Source organism: Macaca mulatta, chromosome X (assembly GCF_049350105.2).
Source record: "Macaca mulatta isolate MMU2019108-1 chromosome X, T2T-MMU8v2.0, whole genome shotgun sequence".
Classification (NCBI taxonomy): domain Eukaryota; kingdom Metazoa; phylum Chordata; class Mammalia; order Primates; family Cercopithecidae; genus Macaca; species Macaca mulatta.
The window spans coordinates 7,360,019-7,384,476 of NC_133426.1; the positions used below are offsets into that span (position 1 = coordinate 7,360,019).

The following is a 24,458-nucleotide window of genomic DNA, read 5'->3' on the forward strand; positions in this document are numbered from 1 at the left end:
CTCCTGATCATAGACAACTCTTACCCAGACTGTCAACATATATAAAACTGGTTAAAATGATGAGAGGTCTTCAAATTTATTCAGAGTAAATGCTGCTTTAAAAATGGTCATGCAGCATTGAAATATGATCATGTTGAAAAAACATACTTCAACTGAAGTGAGACTATATAACCTGTCTGATTGGGTACAAACCAGTCTTATTTCTTCCATCTTGGTCACAATGACAATGATAATATTATTATTTTACGAATTTTCTCGACACCTTCCAGATACACAGTTGGATGATTATTTGATGTATTTATTTTTCTGAGTAGCTGATTTTAAGTCAACTCTTGTTCTTGCTACATGAAACTAAGAGCTTTTCTTTCACAGTCACATACCACAGGCTCTGGCTAACCAGCATGCAGGGTCACAGTCATGTCAAAGAAGCATCCTAAATCCAATCCTGTCTTAATTTTAGAAAATGGAAAAGATCAAAATAGCCCATGTATAAGAATAAATAGTGTATTAGTCTGTTTTCATGCTGCTGATAAGGACATACTCGAGACTGGGAAGTAAAAGAGGTTTAATTGGACTTACAGTTCCAAATGGCTGGGGAGGCCTCAGAATCATGGTGGGAGGCAAAAGGCACTTCTTACGTGGTGGTGGCAAGAGAAAATGAGGAAGATGTAAAAGCAGAAACCCCTGATAAAACCATCAGATCATATGAGACTTATTCACTACCACAAGAACAATATGGGGGAAACTGCCCCCGTGATTCAAATTATCTCCCACCAGGTCCATCCCACAACATGTGGGAATTATGGGAGTACAATTCAAGATGAGATTTGGGTGGGGACAAAGAGCCAAATCATATAAAATAGGTAGGTACATCATCGACCCTGCATAAAAAAGAGTATTATACAGATTTTAAGAGTCATGTATTTAACCCACTTAAGTTCGTGAGTAAATGATCAAAAATATAATATTGACACATAAAGGCTATTGCACCATCTATAAATTAAGTTTTTAGAGATATACATATCTTTAAGGACAGATTGATAAACAGATAGATAGATAGATAGATAGATAGATAGATAGATAGATAGACAGACCTATATATGCCCCTTGTTATACGCTCTCATGTTTATCTGCCACCACACATAGAAAGAGAGACACAGAGAGAAGGTGAAGAAGAAGGTGAGGGAAGAGGAGGTATGGGAGGAGGAAGAGAAAGAGAAGGGCGAAGGAGGTGATAATTTTTAAAAAGCTGCAAATGCAACGCAAAAAAAAAAAGAAAAAAAAAAAGACAACACCAGCACCTACAGAAAACAAACACCCACTTTAATTTTTCCCAGTGGTGGAATTGATTGTTCTGGGACCTGAGTAAAAGAGCAGGGATGTCTCTGTCTATTCTCTCTCTCGAGTCAGTCAATGTGATGCTGCTGGTCTGTGTTTGTGTTTGAATGAGGAAAGACCTGCACTCTAGTAATGACCTAGCAGTTAGCTTGGAGGACCCTGGACATATTTGTCCAGTTCCACTCAATCCTCCCCTAAAGTACCTATGGTATTATATTAGTTCGCTTTCATGCTGCTGATAAAGATATACTTGAGACTGGGAAGAAAAAGAGGTTTAATTGGACTTATAGTTCCACAAGGCTGGGGAGGCCTCAGAATCAGGGTGAGAAGCAAAAGGCACTTCTTACATGGCAGTGGCAAGAGAAAAATGAGGAGAAGCAAAAGCAGAAACCTGGATCTCACATCAGATCTCATGAGACTTATTCACTATCATGAGAATAGCAAGGGAAAGACTGGCCCCCATGATTCAATTACCTCCCCCTGGGTTCCTCCCACAACACATGAGAATTCTGGGAGATACAATTCAAGTGAGATTTGGGTGGAGATACAGCCAAACCATATCATTCCACTCCTGGTCCCTCCAAAACTTCACATTTCAAAACAAATCATACCTTCCCAACAAGCCCCACAAAGTCTTAACTCATTTCAGCATTAACCGAAAAGTCCACAGTCCAAAGTCTCCTCTGAGACAAGGCAAGTCCCTTCTGCCTATAAGCCGGTAAAATCAAAAGTCAGCTAGTTACTTCTTAGATACAGTGGGGGCACAGGTATGGGGTAAATACAGCCATTCCAAATGGGGACAATTGGCCAAAACAAAGGGGCTACAGTGCCCATGCAAGTCCAAAATCCAGAGGGGCAGTCAAATTTTAAAGCTCCAAAATGATCTCCTTTGACTCCAGGTCTCACATCCAGGTCACGCTGATGCAAAAGGTGGGTTCCCATGGTCTTGGGCAGCTCCGTCCCTGTGACTTTGCAGGTTACAGCCTTCCTCCTGGCTTTCATGGGCTGGCGTTGAGTGTCTGTGCCTTTTCCAGGCCCACAGTCAGTGAATCTACCATGATGGGGTCTGGAGGATGATGGCCCTCTTCTTACAGCTCCACTAGGCAGTGCCCCAGTAGGAACTCTGTGTGGGGGCTCCGACCTGACATTTCCCTTCCACACTACCCTAGCAGAGGTTCTCCATGAGGGCCCTACCCCTGCAGCAAACATTTACCTGGGCATCCAGGCGTTTCTATACATCTTCTGAAATCTAGGTGAAGGTTTCAAAACCTCAATTCTTGACTTCTGTGCACCTGCAGGCACAACACCATGTGGAAGCTGCCAAGGCTTGGAGCTTCCACCCTCTGAAGTCACAGCCCAAGCTGTATGTTGGCTCCTTTCAGCCACAGCTGGAGTGGCTGGGACACAGGGCACCAAGTCCCTAGGCTGCACACAACACAGGGATCCTGGGCCTGGCCCACAAAATCACTTTTTCTTCCTGGGCTAGAGATAACTAGATGAAGCCAGTACCTGTAATAAATATATTCTTTGTAATACTTTTTCTTATGTCTTAGTGACATAAAACTAGACATTTAATGGTACCTAGGCAAACAGTTGAATAAACAACTAGCAATTAGTAGGAAAACTGGCTGAACATAGAAAGTTTAGTAACCATTCTAGTCAACTCTGTGTTCTTATTTTTTTAGGATTGTTGACTAGGTACTGTGGATACAGTAACTAGAGTTACCTGGGTAAGAGTTAAATACAGAATCCTCCATAAAACTAGAATAACTAGTTGAAGACAAGAAGTATAACATTGCATTCTCCTCAACATTTCTCATTTCTTGTTGGAATAACGAGTTAGTTCTGTCAATGGGTAGTAGTACCTAGGTTATTACAAAGCAAGAAATAAGAAGAGATGTCTAGAATAGGATAAGTATTTGACACCAGGATGGTGAAAACAACAACAACAACAGTGTTTTCAAATAGAAACTCTTATTTCCTGTGTGATGAATGAGTTAGAATTAGTACTGGAGATACCTCTATGAGATGTGGATTTCATTTTGGGGGAGGGGTACATACTCAACAGATGAACTGCTGGGTCATATGGTAGAACTGTTTTGATTTTCCAAGGAGCCATTATACTGTTTTTCATAATGTACCAATAACATTTCCGTCTTGTAAAGGTCCCCTTTTCTGCACACCCTAAAAGGGTTTCCTTTTCTCCACACCTTTGCCATCATTACTTTTTATCTCTTGACTTTTTGATAATACCTGTCCTAACAGGTGTGAGGTGATAGTTCACTGTGGTTTTCATTTGCGTTCTCTGATTATTAACGATGTTGAGCACATTTTCATAAACCTGTCGGCCAGTTGTGGGTTTTCTTTCAAGAAATGTCTATTCAAGTCCTTTACCTATTTGTAAACCAGACTACTGTTTTGGTTTTTGTTTTTGTTTTTTTTGCTATTGAGCTGTCTGAGTTCTTTATATATTTTGGATATTAACTCGTTATTAGATATATGGTTCACAAATAGTTTCTCCCAAACCATAGCCTGCCTTTTCATTTTGTTGATTGTTGGCTGTGCAGAAGCTTTTAGTTTCCAGCCTGCTCACTTGCCCTACATATTTCAGCTTCCTAGACCCCCACAGTGTGTAAATGTGTGAGTCAATTGCTTAAAGCATATCATATATATAATATTATTCATAAATAAATACCAAACAATAGTAAATAGATGTTTATGACATATATTACACACACACACACACACACACACACACACAAATACCCTGTTGGCTTAGTTTCTCCTTCTCTGAGGAACCCAGCTTGATACAGATACCCAGCTGAGCGAGTGTGTTTGCTGATCTTCACCGCCTGAAGCCAGTGCTTTAAACCATGAGAATGAAACATTGAGGGGCACTATGTGGACGCTGGGAAAAGGAAATGAGATGGAAAAGTTCTTTGATCTCATCCAAGAAGTGAATGGTCCTCAAGGTGCAGCAGAGGAATTTGTAGGAGAGAGGGATGATTGATGGACAGTTTTTTTTTTTTTTTTCCCTTGAGGCAGAGTTTTGTTCTTGTTGCCCAGGCTGTAGTGCAATGGCACTATCTCGGCTCACTGCAACCTCCGCCTCTCGGGTTCAAGCGATTCTCCTGCCTCAGCCTCCAGAGTAGCTGGGATTATAGGCATGCACCACCACATCCGACTAATTTTGTGTTTTCAGTAGAGATGGGGTTTCTCCAGGTTGGTCAGGCTGGTCTCAAACTCCCAAACTCAGGTGATCCGCCCTCCTCGGTCTCCCAAAGTGCTGGGATTACAGGCCTGAGCCACTGTGCCTGGTCAATTGACGTCTTTATATAGCCCCAAACCCGTCCCAGTTAGCATGGAGGGATTTCAGGTAGGTGATACAGAAACTGGGTAATGATGGCAGGTGTGGAGAAATAGAATGTACCACTGAGTGGGGGGGGGTCCAGGGGAACCATGTGGCAGAAATATCCTCCCTTGCCACGTGATCTGCTAAAATTGAACATGGGGTGTTTAGGAGGGCTGCCATGTCAGTTTGGGAACTATCCTTAGAGCTGCTAACCCAAATCTCCCTTTCTCCAACCAGAGCACCCTGCCTTCCTCCTCAGATGTCACTCCCCCGCCACCTCCCTCAGTCAGGTCGCGCTGGTGCTTTGTGACGTCGAAGGCCTCCCTTCCCGCCCAGGGCTCCCATTGGCTGGGTAGTGGGGTGTTGACCAATCACAGCTCAGGGACGTGGTCGCCTCATTGTCCCGAGACCGCGGGAGGGGTATATACGGGGACCCCGGGCAGCCCGCGGTTGACCGTTGGGAGACGTTGAGCTGTGGAAGATGAGTCCGAAGCCCAGAGCCTCGGGATCCCCGGCCAAGACCAAGGAGAGCCGAAAGAGGAAGTCCTCTTCTCAGCAGAGCTCCAGTAGCCCGAAGAAGAAGGTGAGGGACCCCCCCAAGCTCCTCCTCAGCTTCCCCTCGCCTCCTTCCTCACCAGAATCCTCTCCCGGCCTCCCCTGGCACAGCCCCCACCCGGCCCGCCCGCCTCTGAGGAAACGTCCCTGTTCCCAGCCTCCTCCATCCTCTTCCCTCAACCAGAGCCCTTCTGGCATCTCCCTGTTGTCCTTCCAGGCTACCAGGGCGGCCAAGAAGGGAAAAGCAGCTCGTGGAGGGAGAGGCGGGAAGAAACGGGCCGCGAGCAAGATGGCGGCGGCAGCGGCGACGGCCCCTGAGGCGGGGAGCGGGCCAGCGGCCCCCGGCCCCAGTGACCAGCCCAGCCAGGAGCTCCCTCAGCACGAGCTGCCCCCCGAGGAGCCAGTGAGCGAGGGGACCCAGCACGACCCCCTGAGCCAGGAGACCCAGCTGGAGGAGCCACTGAGTGAGGGGGCGGCCACCGACTCCCCCATCTCCCTGAGCAGCGACTAAGTTCAGTTCCAGTCGCCAGACCTCAGAGATCTCACCAGCACGGTGGCCCCTGGGGAAGACAATAAAATGAATGTGTTGCAAATTGATCTCAGTGACTCCGTGTTCTCTGGTGGTGGGGAGGGAGAGGAAGGAGGGGGGAAGAGGTGGGGTGTGGGGAGGGAGGGAGGGAGGAAGAGGTGGTGTGGGGGGGGAGGGAGGGAGGAAGAGGTGGGGTGTGGGGAGGGAGGGAGGGAGTGGTGGTGTGAGGGGAGGGAGGGAGGGAGGAAGTGGTGGTGTGAGGGGAGGGAGGGAGGGAGGAAGTGGTGGTGTGAGGGGAGGGAGGGAGGGAGGAAGTGGTGGTGTGAGGGGAGGGAGGGAGGAAGTGGTGGTGTGAGGGGAGGGAGGGAGGGAGGAAGTGGTGGTGTGTGGGGAGGGAGGGAGGAAGTGGTGGTGTGACGGGAGGGAGGGAGGAAGTGGTGGTGTGAAGGGAGGGAGGGAGGAAGTGGTGGTGTGAGGGGAGGGAGGGAGGGAGGAAGTGGTGGTGTGTGGGGAGGGAGGGAGGAAGTGGTGGTGTGAGGGGAGGGAGGGAGGAAGTGGTGGTGTGAGGGGAGGGAGGGAGGGAGGAAGAGGTGGTGTGGGGGGGAGGGAGGGAGGAAGAGGTGGGGTGTGGGGAGGGAGGGAGGGAGTGGTGGTGTGAGGGGAGGGAGGGAGGGAGGAAGTGGTGGTGTGAGGGGAGGGAGGGAGGGAGGGAGGAAGTGGTGGTGTGAGGGGAGGGAGGGAGGGAGGAAGTGGTGGTGTGAGGGGAGGGAGGGAGGAAGTGGTGGTGTGAGGGGAGGGAGGGAGGGAGGAAGTGGTGGTGTGTGGGGAGGGAGGGAGGAAGTGGTGGTGTGACGGGAGGGAGGGAGGAAGTGGTGGTGTGAAGGGAGGGAGGGAGGAAGTGGTGGTGTGAGGGGAGGGAGGGAGGGAGGAAGTGGTGGTGTGTGGGGAGGGAGGGAGGAAGTGGTGGTGTGACGGGAGGGAGGGAGGAAGTGGTGGTGTGAGGGGAGGGAGGGAGGAAGTGGTGGTGTGAGGGGAGGGAGGGAGGAAGTGGTGGTGTGAGGGGAGGGAGGGAGGGAGGAAGTGGTGTGAGGGGAGGGAGGGAGGGAGGAAGTGGTGGTGTGAGGGGAGGGAGGGAGGAAGTGGTGGTGTGAGGGGAGGGAGGGAGGAGGAAGAGGAAGTGTGAGGGGAGGGAAGGAGGAAGAGGTGGTGTGAGGGGAGGGAGGGAGGGAGGAAGAGGTGGTGTGAGGGGAGGGAGGGAGGGAGGAAGAGGTGGGGTGTGGGGAGGGAAGAAGAGATGGAGGAAGAGGTGGTGTGTGGGGAGGGAGGAAGGGAGGAAGAGGTGGTGTGGGGGGGGGAGGGAGGGAGGAAGAGGTGGGGTGTGGGGAGGGAAGAAGAGATGGAGGAAGAGGTGGTGTGTGGGGAGGGAGGAAGGGAGGAAGAGGTGGTGTGAGGGGAGGGAGGGAGGGAGGGAGGAAATGGTGGTGTGAGGGGAGGGAGGGAGGAAGGAAGAGGTGGGGTGTGGGGAGGGAGGGAGGAGGAAGAGGAAGTGTGAGGGGAGGGAGGGAGGGAGGAAGTGGTGGTGTGAGAGGAGGGAGGGAGGGAGAGGTGGGGTATGGCGAGGGAGGGAGGAAGAGGTGGTGTGAGGGGAGGGAGGCAGGAAGAGGTGGGGTGTGAGGGGAGGGAGGGAGGGAGGGAGGAAGAGGTGGTGTGAGAGGAGGGAGGGAGGGAGAGGTGGGGTATGGCGAGGGAGGGAGGAAGAGGTGGTGTGTGGGGAGGGAGGGAGGGAGGAAGAGGTGGTGTGTGGGGAGGGAGGGAGGAAGAGGGGGTGTGGGGAGGGAGGAAGAGGTGGTGTGTGGGGAGGGAGGGAGGAAGAGGAGGTGTGTGGGGAGGGAGAAAGGAAAGAAGGAAGAAATACGTGGTATGTGGGGAGGGAGGGAAGTGGGGTCCCGTGGGGTTGAGGTCAAAGGGAGAGGTCACAGTTAGCCAGACAGGAGAATAAGGATTGCCTCACGGCTGAGCACCGGAAACAAATTTCCCCTTAGCAGGATGACACTTCTTCTTGTAACGTTTGTTTCTTCATGCAATCTTGCTAGCACATACACCAAGTACCAAGAACCGGATTCTACCTACTTAGGTTTCATTGTTAAAATACTTTTTCGTTTATAGAAACCGATGCAAGAATCGTTTCTATCGTCTTTCCTTTCAGCGTCCCCTCCCTACAATCTAATTAAGAAGAAAAATTGAAAGTAGAGCAAAATCTATCCACTTGAAAAATGCCTTTTTATCTTTGCAAGTGAGGAGACAAAAAGTACATTTCGTATTTCCACACATTGGAAATACACAGGTCTTTTCTATATATGGTAGAACTTACTATATATGAATATATGTAAATTTTTTTTTTTTTTGAGGCGGAGTCTCGCTCTGTTGCCCAGGCTAGAGTGCAGTGGTGCGATCTCGGCTCACTGCAAGCTCCGCCTCCCGGGTTCCCGCCATTCTCCTGCCTCAGCCTCCCGAGTAGCTGGGACTACAGGCGCCGCCACCACGCCAGGCTAATTTTTTTGTATTTTTAGTGGAGATGGGGTTTCATTGTGTTAGCCAGGATGGTCTCGATCTCCTGACCTCGTGATCCGCCCGCCTCGGCCTCCCAAAGTGCTGGGATTACAGGCTTGAGCCACCGCGCCCGGCCGAATATATGTAAATTTTTATATAAATAAAATATACAACTATATTTACTATAGACAAATATATATAGTTTATATATTTACATGTAAAATATATACAGATATAAAATATGGAATATATATTTATATATAAATATAAATATACGTAAATATAGATTATGTACACATTAGAAATACACAACTCTTTTCTATAGTAGAACCTGCTATGTATATTTATATATTAATATATCTATTCTTATGTTTTTATATTTATAGATTACATATAAAACTATATTCTATATCATATATTTATATAAAACATATATTAACCATATATTTATATTTATAAATAATATATAAATATAGATATCAAATCTGTATATGAAACCTATCTATAAATATAAATACGTGAAAATAGATATCTAAATATAAATATATACAAAATATATATTCTATATGTGATCATTTAGAAGGTAAAGTGTTGTGATTGTTGAAGCATCGTTCACAGATAAAAAGAGAAAGGAAATTATCATTTTAAGAAAATTAAAGTACAAAATGATCACGATTCAATTCCCAGTTGTCAATACTTACAATGAGAGAATAATATAGAACTTGCTATATATAGAAAAAACGTGTATTTCTAATGTGTATATATGTAATGTACATTTACATATATAATTATATAAATGCACAGGTCTTTTCTATATATAGTAGAATTTTATATAGTTGAATTTACAATATATGTAGAAAAGACCTGTGTATTTCTATATCTATATTTAGAAAAGCCCTGTGTATTTCTAATGTGTATATATATAATTTATGTTTATTTATAGATAAATATATAATCTCTATATATTTATATATCTATTTCTATGTATTTACATTTATATAGAGATCTATTTCACATATAGATTATATAAATACTTATATTCTATATAAATATATATAAAAATGTAAAAATATTTATATTTCTATATAAGATATAAATAATATATAAATATGTAATGCATAAAGATACATATATCATATATAAAATATATATTCTATATATGATCACTTCTTTTAGAAGGTAAGGTGTTATGATTGTAGAAGCATGGTTCACAGGCAAAAGGAGAAAGGAAATTATTGTAAGAAGAATAAAGTACAAAATTATCATGATTTAATTTCCAGGTATTAATAATTACACCTACAGAATAATTCATGCCATTTAATCTTACAATGAATAACACGTTAAACTTTTACATGATTATGAAAATATGAATTTCCATATAATAAGGGTTTGAGATGTAAAGCTCTGACTTTATAGGCCATTTTCACTTGTTACATACATTGTTCTTATAGCTTTAAAGATGCTAAAATTAATGGTGGCTTAGAAGAGATGGTAGCATCATTTGAGAAACAGATGGGTTCTGTTTCATCCTTTCCTTGGTGTGGTCAGGGCTTCACTTCATTAGCTTAGGAAGGGATTTCAGAGCTATGCATGTTGAACTTGTAGCTGCCTCCTACAGAATCCTACGAAACCTAGGCCACAGAAACAGGGCATTGTCCCATGTCCTGAACGCCATCATTTTGTGGTATATTTGTTTTGTATTTCTTATATGGAAATACCATATAAGGATGAGCATTCTTGGTATAACTCAAAGCCTGTTTATTTGCAAGGCTGTATTGACCCTGAACAATAAATACCTGTATGTTATGGATGGGAAACAAGTCCGCATGAAAAGCTCCTGCTGTCTTTTAGGAAAGCCTATTGGCTGTGGTTGTATATCTCTTTCCAAAGGGAAATTGGTGAACTTTCGCTATCGTTTTTTCCATAATGACAGCATAAAACTAAAATAAACTGAAACTTGTCAGTGGTCACTTTTGGGGTTGGTGTATATTAGGGAGCACTTTCGCAGTGTGTTTCAAAATTAGATTCAAGGATTAATTTCATGCACCTTATTTTAATACCATATTTCCATTCAAGCTCTGCATGTTATAACAGTCTGTGATGATTCTTTTGGCACTGAAAAAATTATCCATGGCACTTAAACCGTGTTTCTTTCATCATTTCATGGCAGTAGGAGCTTCAAGTGCTATTTGTTGGGAACCCATCCTGACTAGCTCTTTCACTGGGGTTTCATGTTTTATTGTGATATTTGGCAGACTTGTGTTTCAGACATTTTCAGATTTGGAAAGTTACTATGATTTTGAAATTATAAATGCAAAAATGTCACTGAATTTACTTTCACCAACTTTTAATTCATTATAGACAATAAGTGGTTTAATCAGAAATCAGGCCAGGTGAGGTGGGTCACGCCTGTAATCCCAGCACTTTGGGAGGCCGACGTGGGCAGATCACTTGAGTTCAGGAGTTCGAAACCAGCCTGCCCAACATGGTGAAACACCGTCTCTACTAAAAATACAAAAAATAGCCAGGCATGGCGGTGTGTGCCTGTAATCCCAGTTACTTGGGAGGCTGAGGCAGGAGAATTGCTTGAGCATGGCGGTGTGTGCCTGTAATCCCAGTTACTTGGGAGGCTGAGGCAGGAGAATTGCTTGAGCCCTGGAGGTGGAGGTTGCAGTGAGCCAAGATTGCAAGATTGCACCACTGCACTCCAGCCTGGGTGACAGAGCAAGACTCCATCTCAAAAAAAAGAAAAAAAGAAAAAAAATCAGTAATTTAAGTAATCTTTTAATTTGTTGGAGCAGTCATAAATACTACATCTTCATTTAAGTCTTTCTTTATTCTACATGTTATATACACAGTTAAATTAGTTAATAAGAGTGTTAAATATTTTCCCTCCTTCTCCAACTACCCACAAGCTGAGGCTTAAAATAAGCAGTGGAATGAGTAAAGACCCGAAATAATATAACTGCAAGGGTGCAGTTTACTTTTATAATAAAATAATAAATATCAAAGCTTCCTGACATTTTAGGCAAATCTTCCTGTGTCCCTAAAGGGAGGATCCCCTTGACAACAGTCATGAACAACAGGTGATCTGCAGATTCTCAGCTGTCAAAGACAGTTGGTGGGAAAATTTGAAAACACCTTGTACATATTAAAGAGCTCAGCATGAGATGATGTCTACATACATATGTCTCTGTCTCATTAGACCACAGGAAATAGGACACAAGGAAGGCTCACGTCGATTCCCCTTGACCATGCAGCTTCCTCTGCTCCTGACTCCTAAGAACTTTCTAACCTATTGGTCATTCCCAGCTTCAGATCCCCATGCGTACAGATTGTTTTTGGCCCCACGTCAGTGATACAAGGGACATAGAATTGCTCTCAAAAACACTCTGGAATTGAAAAATGACAGGAGAAGCTCAATGCGATGGCTGGGTATCAGAGGGAAGGCCTTCTGCTGTTTTGAACACTGATGCTAAGTTCTAGAATAACTGCAGCTGCAGCCCATTGGACCTGGGCATGTGTCAGGCAGGGTGTGAAATGCTCCCCATGCACGTCCTCATTTCTCCCTCACATTACCCCTGTGGATTAATCGGGGCTCTAGAGAGACACCAACAGGTGATCAGCAAAGATAGATGAGAGGGGATTTATTAGGGGAATTAGAGGATGAAAAGTCTCAGGGCAGGCTATCTGCAAGCTGGAGCCCCTGGGATGCCAGGAGTGTGACTCAGTTCACACCCAAAAACCTCAGAACCACGGAAGTGGATGGTGTAATTCTCAGTATAAAAGAGCCTGAAGTTCTGATGTCCAAGGGCAGGAAAAGAGAAGTCCCAGCTCCAAGAGGTAAGGGAGGAAAGTGCCTTTCCTCTGCCCTGTTTCCTCTATCTGGGCCCTCAGAGAACTGGATGGGGCCTGTCTCTATTGAGGGCATCTTCCCCACTCTGTCCACCAGCCCACGCCAATCTTCCCGGGAATACATGTGCAGGCTCACCCAGAAACAATGCTTTACCAGTTCCTGACGTATTCCTTAAGGCAGTCAATCACGTTGACACCTGAAATTAACCATCACACCCTGTAAAATGGGTAGTGTCCCCACTGGACAAATGAGACAGACAGTTTGGGTACCTTTCTTATACTGCTTATAGGTTATAGAGTCAGGATTAAAACTCAAGTCTGCAAAGATCAAATTCTACACTCTACCACCCTCTTAAGGACTGCTGCTCAACGCTGTGGAAGCAGCACTGTATTACACACTGTACGAGGACTGAAGAGGCATTCGAGACACATCCCCTGCTTTAGGGACCACTTCCTACCTTGCATTCATGACAGGTGTCATGTTTCTGTGACTCTCCTATAGAACCCAGAACCAACTGTGAATTGGCACGCTTTAGGTGTGCATAAGCTCTGCAGAAGTCCTAAGAAAGAGCAAGACAATTATAGGCTCAATTCACATAGGGAAGTTTATATGAAAACAGCTTTCAGTCAATTACTGAAAGAAAATATTTTCACTGGCAGAAAAATGTTCTGCTGGAGAATAACTAGTTGAAGGGCTTTGGCAGCAAGGGGCCCTGGACACATGTCCACAGAAGAGGGAAAAAAAGACACACAGAATAGAAACAGAATTGGGGACCCTTCGGGGAGAGGAGTAAGGAAAAGTGCTAGCCCAGCAAGCTGATATGTAATTTTGAATCTTAACTAGATTGAGAATTTGGATACAACTCAAAACTAGATAAGAGTAATTGCACTAAAAAAAAAATGGCAAGGAGCAGGGTAAAATAAAATAAAAATTCATTAATAACGAATTAAATTATTCATTCAACAAACATTTATTGGGCACCTACCATGGTCCAGGGAGAGGGCTAGATGCTAATCAAAAAATAATAATCGCTGCCATGACTGAGCAATGCCTATGAGTCATCCTTAGAATGGTGCTGGAAGATAGATGGGGCTGTCTTATTCCATCCTGAGTTTACAAAAGATGACCCTGAGGACCAGCCAGGCTAAGTAACCTGTTCCAGATCACCTAGTACTTGAACCGAAGCTTGTCTGACTCCAAAGCCCACACTTTCTCTGATACGCCATGCAGCCAGAAAACGGCAGTGAAGTACTAAGGTTTGCTAAGGTGTTGAGTATATGGAATAAGATAATCAGGAGTATTTTTAAACTTGTGATAAAACACACACGACACGACATACACACTCTTAACAAATGTTGAGGTGCATGGTACAGTATTGTGAACTATATGCCCATTATGCTACAGTGGATCCTTACAACTTTCCGGGATGGTTAATATTGCCAACTTGATTGGATGGAAGGATGTAAAGTATTGTTCCTGGGTGTGTCTGTGAGCGTGTTGCCAACGGAGATTAACATTTGAGTCAGTGCACTGGGAGAGGCAGACCCACCCTCGCTCTGGGTGGGTAACATCCAGTCAGCTGCCAGCGTGGCTACAATAAAGCAGGAGGGAGAAACCGACTTGCTGAGTCTTCTGGCCTCCATGTTCCTCCTGTGCTGGAAGCTTCCTCGAACATCAGACTCCAAGTTCTTCAGTTTTTGGAGTCTTGGACTTACACCTGTGTTTCGCCAGGGGATCTCCGGCCTTTGGCCACAGACTGAAGGCTGTGCTGTGGACTTCCCTACTTTTGAGGTTTTAGGACTTGGACTGGCTTCCTGGCTCCTCAGCTTGCACATGGGTTATCATGGGGCCTCACCTTGTGATCCTGTGAGTCAATGCTCCTTAGTAAACTCCCTTCATATATGCATCTATCCTATTAGTTCTGTCGCTCTAGAGAACCCTAATACACTTTCTCATCTTGTATGACTGAAACTCCATGCCCATTGCACCTCAATTCCCCATTTTCCCCTCCCCCATCCCCTAGCAATGACCATTCTACTTTCTGTGAGTTTAACAATTTTCGGTATTTCATAAAAGTAGAATTGGGCAGCATTTGTCCTTCTGTGACTGGCTTGTTTCACTTGAGCATAAAGTCCTCAGGTCCATCTATCCTGTAGGAGTGGTTTCTGACATCCTCCAAACTGAGAGGGTTTTGAAACCTGTCAGACATGCACAAAGGTGGAGAGACTACTATAGTGATCACCATGTTTTCATCATGCAGCTCCAACCACTACAAAAGTCAGCTAATTCCATTTTACCTGTTACCCTCTCTAAACCTGACCCGTCCCCTGCCCCACTCAGTTATTTTAAAGCAAGTCCTAGATTACTTTTTAAGGAAACTGACTTGGGTGTGTTTAAGAATTTGCCTCAAGTCAGATGGTTTTGATTCTTCAATTTTTCCCTGGTGACAACAGTAATCCAAGATTGGGTAACAATTATTCAAACCTTACAGAAGCACATAGAGAGTAACATTTTTGGTAACCTCAGTGAGGATCTATATTAGCGATGTGATATATGCCACTGAAAGGCTCTTTCCCACCCTGTCCATGTGCTAATGTTGACCTCACAATGGTGTGAGCTTACGTTGGTCTCTAACGCTGTTCACTTAACGGTAAAGCCAGACAATGATTTCATCATGGAACTGAAGCTGAAGACGCTGTTCCAACCTCTGCCTGTTACCCAGTTCCAAAGTCGCTTCCACATTTTTCAGGTAACTATTCAGCAACGCCCCACTCTACTGGTACTAATTTACTGTATTAGTCCATTTTCATGCTGCTGATAACAGACATACTTGAGACTGGGAAGAAAAAGAGGTTTAATTGGACTTACAGTTCCACATGGCTGGGGAGGTCTCAGAATCATGGTGGGAGGTAAAAGGCACTTCTTACATGGCAGCAGCAAGAGAAAATGAGTAAGATGCAAAAGCAGAAACCCATAATAAATCCATCAAATCTCATGAGACTTACTCACTATCATAAGAATAGCACAGGAAAGACTGGCCCCCATGATTCAATTACCTCCGTCTGGGTCCCTCCAATAATATGTGGGAATTCTGGGAGATACAATTCAAGTTGAGTTTTGGGTGGGGACACAGCCAAACCATATCAGGTATTATAACATAATAAGAAATACATGTTTAGTCTCTGGTCCTCAGTTTCTTGCACAGGAACTTGCCAGGAATGCCTAAAATCCTCTAGGTAGAGGTGCTAAGAGAATCTTTTGTTCTAATATTTTGTATTTCACCCTCAGTTCCTGACACAGAGCTCTTAAATCCCTAGGAATATTTTGGGTGATAGGAGCATCTTTTGTTCTCCTGGTGGGCTCCTGAACAGCCTCATGATGGGAGCTGATTGCCAGGGAAACCAACCATGTCATTAGAGGGTTAGAGCTCCCTCTAGGAAGGGGAGAGGAAATGAAGGTTGAATTGATCACTTCCTGTCTTAGTCCATTCAGGCTGGTATAACAAAATATCTTGCTGGTGGAGGAAGAAGATGAAGGAGGAGAAGGAGAAAAATAAGAAGAAAAGAGGGATGAGAAGGGAGACAAAGAAAGAGAAGGAGGAGGAGAAAGAAGAAGAAAAGGAAGAGTGGGAGAGGAAGGAGGATAAGATGAAGATGACAAGGAGGAGGAAAAATAGAATCGTAAGAGACGTTAACAAATGACTCTCTAAGTGACAACATTATAGTAACTTTTACTGTTTTTTATTTTCAAGATTTCCAAAATATCATTAACTATATCTTAACTTGTACTTTATAAAATTAAGAGTATATAACAAAGCTGAAACCCCAAATTTTGTGAAAAGCATGATGCATAGGAGTCAAAACCTGCTATTAGGAAAAAAAAAATAGGGACAAAGCCCCAAGCATTACATGAGGTTAGTGTTGGTTGTTTTCTGATGAACACAACACAGAAGAACGTGAGTATCAGGCTTAAGGCTCTGCCCTTACTTTCAGTAATAGGGGACAAGAAAATGTCTGCATCGAAGAATCAAGGTTAAGCATAAAGAGGCTTCCTTTTAAGGAATTCTGTGGGCTCGGCATGGCCACTGCATCCCCAGCAAGATCCCTTTATTTAGTCTCAAGGCATGGAAGTGTCAAACTGTAAGTTACCCATAGTGTAGTACCACTCAGACCAAATTTAAACCAGGAAGCATAGTGTACTTAAAGCAAGTAAGCATTACTCTGAAGGTGATTGTCCTATAGACAGAAGACATGTTGTTTTGCTACCTTTTCCCCACAAATTACTGTGGTCCTGTATATCAGTTGGAGAGAATGGCACTATTCATTTAGGACAAGTATGAAGAAAATAATTGTTAAATTGTTAAATCCGTAGCTTTGGCACGCACCCAAAGAACTGTGCTTTTACACAAATGAACACGAATGAATACAATTTTTGAAAACGGAGCATTCTTACTCCAAGGTAGTGTGTTAGTAGGAAACTTAGATGATCCTGATTGTACTTCAACAAAGGCATGAGTGCCAGGCAGATGCCGTTCCAAATGCTCTGTGTGGTCTGACAACTGGTTGAGGTTCCATTGGCATTCATTTGAGATGGTCACCTGGGAAACCTAAATTAACACCATCCTTTATCGGGTAGCCACTTTGGGTTTGAACCAAAGAAAGATGAGCTTGAAAGGTGTGGAGCCTACAGTAGTGTTACTTGAAAAAGACCTTGTCTTTGATCTAGTTTTGTTGGCACAAGAAAATAAGCATATTTCTTGTTAGATCTCTCTTTACACTGGCTATCAGGAGGATAGTTAAACTCCTCATGCAGCACGACAGAGATTTTTTTCAGACATATTTCAGATAGCTGAGATTTCTTTCTTTGACACACACACAAACAAGTACACAAAGCATATACTTGTATATATTTTAATTTTATAATTTTGATTGCTATTATGTTAAATCTTGGAAAATTTTCAAAAAGCATTTTAAATTATTTAGCTGTTATTTTTGTTTTAATACTCGTATTAAACGATTTCTGTTGGAAACACATTTTCTTATCTCCAAAGATAGCATACACTTAGTCAATGTTTCTTATCTTCTTGGTCATCTTCTCCTCTTCCAAATGTTGAACTCTCCCAAGGCCCCATTCCTGACACCTGTTTTTCCTCCAGCTCTTCTGTCTCTGCAGACAATGTTATCTATTCCCATGGTTGTGTATAGTGTTTGTATCAGGATGACTCCAAATTCTTATCTCTTGCTCTGACTTCTCCTCCAAATTCCTAAATCCTAAATCTAACTGCCTAATTCATATCTACATTTGGATGCCTACAATGCAACTCAAAATCAGCACATCCAAAATAAAGCTATTGGTTCTAGATCCCACACAAACTCCAACTCTTTTCTTCAGTGTCTGTGTCTCAGTGAACAGCATGTGCACCCAGGTATATACACGTGATTCCTGTCTTTCCCTCATCCTACATCCATTAACAGGCTGTATTAATAACTCTTGTCAGTTCTGGTTTTACATTATATTCCACATCTGTTCAATTTTCTTCATTTCTTCTAGGGTCACCTTATTCCATGCAGTCATCATCTTGCATCTTCATTCTTGCAAGAATTTCTTAAGTGGTCTTCCAGCCACCATTAGCTGAAAACCGCCATACTTTGGGTTATAAAATATTATTCCTTTGATCAAAACTCTCCGGCACTTCCAAACATACTTTAAAATGGAAGTGAAACTCTTACCTAGCCAAGAAGTTCTTATGTGACTAGGGCTTATGCCCTTCTGCAACCTCATTGCCTCTCACTCTCTTCTCAATCATGATTGCTTCAGTTCTGTTAGCTGAATGTTTCCGTTCCTTAAACACTCAAAGCTAACACTCAGGCCTAAACACTTAGGCTAAACACTCAGGCCTACAGCCTGTTTTAGAAGCTGCTCCCTCTGCCTGGAATAATCTTCCCCAGTATCTTCACATGTCTGAGTTCTTCTCATCTTTTAGATTGCAGTTTATATATCTACTCAAAAATAAATAAATAAATAAATAAATAAATAAATAAATAAAGCCAGCCCTGATACTACAAAATGAAGCCATCTACCAGTCAGTCTTCCTAACATTTACCTGATGTATTTTTTTCATGCAACTTATTACTTACTATTTACTTGACTTTGAATAAGTCATCTTTTTACATTTTATGTTCTAGGCCTTTAAAAAGAGCGTATTTCATGAAGTTGATTTCAGTATTAAAGGAGTTAATACACATCAAGTGCTGAGAGTAAATATTCACAGAAGCAATCAATTTATTCTTCCACACAGCAGTCAGTAAATGTTGGACTAGTATTAACTATCATATTATTCAGGATATGAACTAACTTGTTTTAAATCACAGATGATAATTAAATATTAATTCTGCCATTAAGTGCCCATATCCAATTTTCAAATCATCATTGTTGCCTTCACACTCAAGCAGGTCAGATGGCCAAAGCTTAAAAGTATATAGCTAAAATTACTACACAATGACACTATAACCATTCTTGCACATGTCTTTGGTAAACACAAGTACCCACTTACGTTGGATATTTACCTAGGAATGAAAATACTGGGTCATAGAGCATGCATGTATTCAGCTTGTAGATACTTCTGAACAGCTTCCCAAAGTTCTGTTTCCAAAATACATACTTATACTATATTTTAGGTATAGTCAAAAGCTTTTCAAGTTAAGCTATCACAAAAAGGTAATTATCCCAGAATATAATCCATATGACAAAACATACTCCTATTAGCTCAAAAGATTATTATAATTAGAAAGAAATGTATCAGCATAAAAATGATATAGGAATTACAAATTACTTATCACTCTACATTTGTAATGCATATATCACTGTTTGGAATATCTCATTATTTTAATTGCAACCAATTACTCCAGTTGAAAGAGTCACAGCAAGCAGTATTATATATTTTAGGAATAAATTGAATATATCATCCAATATCTCATCCTAACATCCTACTTTTTCATTTATTAAAGTGTCAAAGTTCACATTAACGCTCATAAGAATTTTGAATCCACATAAATATATAATTAAGCTGAAGGTGAATATCTTTCAGGTGGATTTACCAGCAAGTATGAATGTTAAAATGATAGCTAACATACATTTCTACTTTTAATTTATTCAGTGCAGTAATGATACTGCTACAATACTCACATTGTTGTGTCATCTATAATGTTTAAAGATAATTAACATGAAGATGATGTTCTATAATTGCTTTATTGGTTTTTTTATTGTGTGTGAATCTAATATTGCCTCGCTATTGACTCTCTATATAAACAAATTATTTTCCAATTTCTTACAGTAGACAAATATGCTTATTCAATAAGAGAAAAAAGAAATGAATATATTGAAAACAATTTTGAATAATATATTATATCTTAAGACACAACTTCAAAGATTGTGACATAAAAATTGAATCTAATAATGTGCCTTTCTAGTGGACTTTACTATCAAAATAAAAATTCTTAGAGTTAACCTTTTGTGGTTTGGAGATAACACTATTATAAACTTTGTTACTTTGTTGTATTTTTTTTAGACTCTTTCCCCAGTCTACGGACACAACGTATTTAATCTGAGTTGTATGTGATGTGTGGTGTGGTTAATTTGTTGTCCCGGTTCATGTAAAGTGTGTTAATTATTTTTAATTTGGCATTTCATTTTCACGGACTAATCAGATTCTAACTGTAGAAATTGACAACTTGTGGCTAAATTCATTCTCTTCTTGTGTTTCCAACTGTGTTTTCACTGGGCTTCTCCTTTGTGCCATTTTTTTGTACATCTTTTGATTTGGTCTTATTAATTTACCTAGATGAAGAAGTAAATCCTACAAAAGTACAAATACATTTATCACGGTCTTTATATTGGGAGAACTAACCAATTGAGTTTCATTTTTTGGAATTTGTGTTTTTCTTATCCAATATGGATTTAGAAGTGGATAGAAAATAAACCCATTTGGAACATATATGAAGCCCATTGTTGGTCTAAACTTCCTCACAGGTTACTTGAGTCCTGATCCATCACAAATACAAACACATTTAAAAACATAAAGCATTATTATGATGGAATCAAAATACCATGACTAAATCCATTTTCCCATCACAATGTCATTTCTTAGATGAATACAAACAATGTTCATATTAAATAGCCATTTCTATCATGGATATGAGTTTCTGGTGTCTTGTCTTTGCATAATAAAAAGATCTCATTTTTACATAAGCAAAATGAGCACCGTAACATTGCATAATTTATGTTTGTATCTTGGCTTTGCTGAGAGTTAGATAGAATGGAAGGAAGAAGGGCATCGAAACTAGGCAAATGTGAGTTCTAAACCAAGCTCTGACATGTGTCTTCAAGTTGATCACCATACCTTTCTGAGCTGTGGTTCCATCTTATGTAGGATGGAGACAACAATACCTGGAAAAAATAATTGTAAGGCACTTAGCAGACCATAAGGTGAGTTGTCCCTCGAAATGCTTGTAGCAATTTACAATCTTCCATTACCATTTGATAATTCCACTGAATTCTCTACCCTACTGCCCATATCCAACCAGCTGTTAAGCTGTTGCTATCTGATCTGAAATAAAGTCAAGAGTAGCTGTATGGCTTTGAATGCCCAGGTGGCAAGGTAGTATATTAGTCAGTTATGGCTGCTATAATGAAATATCATAAACTGGGTGGCTTATAAACAGCAGACATTTATTGCTCACAGTTTTGGAGGCTGGAACTCCAAGATCAAGGCATGGCAGATTCTGTGTCTGCTGAACGAACTTCCTGGTTCACAGAGATGGTGCCTTCTTGCTATGCCCTCGCAAGGTGGAAGGGGCAAGGGAGTTCTCTGGGATCCCTCTTATAAGGGCACTAATCTAATTAATGAAGGCTTTACCATCATGACCTAATCACCTCTCAAAGCCCCCAACTCCTAATACCATCTGGTGGAGTTAGGATTTTCTTTTTCTTGTCTTTATTGTTTTTTGTTGCTGTTGTTGTTTCTTTGAGACAGGGTTTCTCGGTTGCCCAGCTTGGAGGGCAGTACCAAGATCATGGCTCACTGCAGCCTCGACCTCCCATGCTCAAGTGATCTTCCTGCCTCAGCCCCCCAAGTAGCTGGGACTGCAGGCATGCGCCACCTCGCCTGGGTAATTTTTGTATTTGTAGTAGAGGCAGAGTTTCACCATGTTGCCCAGGCTGGCCTTGAACTCCAGAGCTCAAGCGATCCACCCACCTTGGCCTCCCAAAGTGTTGGGATTACAGACATGAGCCACTGCACCCAGCCAGAGGTTAGGATTTCAAGAAAGGAATTTTGGTGACATAAACATTCAGTCTGCTGCAGTGGGTGATAAAAGATGATGCTGACAGTCTTGCAGGGTCTATTTTATAGAGACCCCAAGTGTCATATTTAATTAAAGCTAGTCTTTACTCTAAAGGGCAAAGGCCTTTGAATGTGCTCTTCTTTTGTCTGGATGTTCTGCTATTGTATATTCATCCATTTTCTCCCTATTCTCCTCTCTGGATTATCACATACATAATGTCAACTCCTATTTCAAGGAAACACATCTTTTCCAAGATAGAAGCTTTTTTAAAAAAAAAAATTTCTGCCACATTTCATCTGCTCCCTTTCAGATTCCTGGTTTCTGATAGATGCTACTTTCTTCATGAAGTTTGACTTCCACCTGTAATTGATTTAGGAACTGTATTAGTCCATTCTCACACTGCTATGAAGAACTACCTGAGACTTGGTTATTTATGAAGAAAAAAGGTTTAATTGACACACAATTCCACAGGCTGTAAAGGAAGCATGGCTGGGAGCCCTCATAAAACTTACAACCATGGAGAAGGGCGAAGGGAAGCAAGCATGTCTTACCATGGCAGAGGAGGAGACAGAGAGAGATAGAGCAAAGGCAGAAGTGCTACACAGTTTTAAACAACCAGATCTTACAAGAACTCATCACTATCATAAGAACAGCAAGGGGAAATCCACTCTCAAGATCCAATCATCTTCCACCAGGCCCCCTTCCCCACATTGGGAATTACAATTTAATATGATATTTGGGCAAGAATACAGAGCCAAACCATATCAGGGATCTTTCAGGTAAACTCACATGTACTTACGTCTTCAGACACTCATCATACTACGTTGTAGTAGCTTTTGAAAATATGTCTGTTTCCCCCCATATGACTGCCATCGCAATAAAGACAGGGATGGCTTTGCCATTGCTCACCATCATATTCCCATAATTCTACCATCTCTCCAGTTAGTTCTCCTCATTGTTCTTGCTTCCAAGACCCCAGTCCCACCAGCCTTGGACTTTCTCTTGACTAATTTACTCTCCTGTTTGAGGACTCAAGTATCATTCTTTATAGGTACAAGCCCTGACAAATACTGATTGAATGACACAAGCAAGTGAGAACTATTATATATAAAGGATACAGAGACATGTTGGCCACACCTGGCACAAGCCCTGGTCACAACATAGTCTACAGTTGTTTCTGTGTCATTGCTGCTTAGAATTCATTTCATTTTTCTTCCATTTCCTTTTCAGTGAGTTTTCTAGTTTCCCCCAAAAGACTTATTTAATCATGGACATTGGAGTACTTAATTAATTTCCATTGAGCATGGTTTCAAAATATCTAACACTTACACGCAGGGTCCACTGCTTTCTTTCACTGACTTCCCTGGTGAATATTGAGCTATTTACCCACAGAGCAGGAAATACACATGGTCTCATTAATCTCTACTCTGCCTAACCCAAACCTACTCCCCTGCAAACTCAATGTGAAACAGATTGAGTATCCACTCTCATATATTATTTAGAGAGTACCACTGATTTATACATTTCCTCAGTCAGAAGGGTAGTGATTCCTTGGCCCCATACTCAATTTAACTGCAGGGAAAGTTTCTATTTGTTGAGAATACCTTTTCCCAATGCATACAACTATTACAGGGGGGTTCATCTGGTTTAGCCACAAAATAACTCTCTGCAGGTATAACAATCTGAAACATATGAGGACTATTTTGGGAATATTGTCTAAGAATAGGGTAATAGTTCAAAATAAATTGCAACAATTATTAAAGTGAAAACACTTACCCTAAGTCAGAAATCATGCTATTCCAATGTGAAGAAATTTAAAGGCAATATGAACCGTATCTCCAGACTTTTCAACAATAATGATAAACAAAGACACAGGATTCATTCAGAACTACCACTCAGTCTCTAAATATTTTTTCTATTAGAGAAGTGCCTATTTCTTGCTAAGCAGTTCACAGCACACCTTTATTACTGTTTTCTTGTGTGCATATCTTAACTGTTGATATTAGCTCACCTAACTTCCTAAAATTACATGAACACTCAAAATATCTCCTCATACTTTATGTTTTTAATTTTTTTAAAAAATAAAATATAGTTTAGAGAAAAAAATACCTTAGTGCCAAAATCTTAAAACCTTTGGTAAAAAAAGGGCTAACAGCAGTTTAGGAATTCTTTTTCTTGTTTACTGGGGACGCCAAGGAAAAGAAAGAAAGATGACTTGGGCAATTTACCTGTAAGCTTGCAAATGTCAGACCTCTTGGAAAACACTCTAATTTTATCTCCTAGTGGGAGATACCATTACAAAGTTTTTACAATCCACTTTTAGCAGACTGTTGTAACTGGTCTGGTTAGTATTGTTTATAGACTTAGGGATATAGATTTCTGAAAAATGTTACATAAGCTGTGTAATTGAGTCTACTTGGAAATGTCTCATGAAAGAAGCATCTCCCTTCTGCATAAGGGGTGCTCCCACAAGCACTGCTTAGAGAACTCATAGTTGGAACCCAGGGTCAGAACGTGTCCTAATGAAAGAAGAAAGGATTCAAGTAGGAGTGTGGATGGTCCCAGACTTTGCTTTGGCTGTGTGAAATTATTAGTAGCATTTGACACTGGGCAAGATTTCAGAGTGAGGCTCATTCAATAGTCCAATATGTCTAAGCTCTATGCTGATTTTATTTTAGAAGACGTTCCTTACCTTTGTCCCTAAACATATATTTTATACTTTAATATTTTATGCCATAACATTCACTATCTTTGTCATATTTATTTGTAAAGATGGAAGGCTCAAAATTAATGCACTAAGCATCTAACATCAGAAGAAAAAAAGAAGAAATAGTAGAGATATACTCCTTTAAGGATAGCTTTTCTCTTTCCTCTGAGTCTCTTTTTTTAATCTCTTTTTTGTTTGCCTTAATCTATATATCATGTTAAAACCTATGT

At 41.8% G+C, this 24,458-nt stretch overlaps 1 protein-coding gene and 1 pseudogene across 6 annotated transcripts in view; one reads left to right on the plus strand and one right to left on the minus strand.

Annotated features, from left to right (window-relative positions):
• LOC708035 (variable charge X-linked-like pseudogene) overlaps nt 1-5,852 on the plus strand; it is a 93,046-nt pseudogene extending 87,194 nt beyond the window's left edge.
• PNPLA4 (patatin like phospholipase domain containing 4) overlaps nt 1-24,458 on the minus strand; it is a 248,908-nt gene that overhangs the window by 153,962 nt on the left and 70,488 nt on the right. For 3 of the 6 annotated variants that reach the window (XM_015126905.3, XM_028841796.2, XM_077987866.1), the window contains exon 7: nt 20,579-20,625. In XM_015126905.3, coding sequence (XP_014982391.1) covers nt 20,579-20,625 — 47 coding nt within the window. Of the gene's footprint in view, nt 1-1,595; nt 2,848-15,987; nt 17,812-18,444; nt 20,626-24,458 lie in introns of those variants that run through there. The other 3 variants (XM_077987864.1, XM_028841797.2, XM_077987865.1) reach the window with 3 other exon arrangements.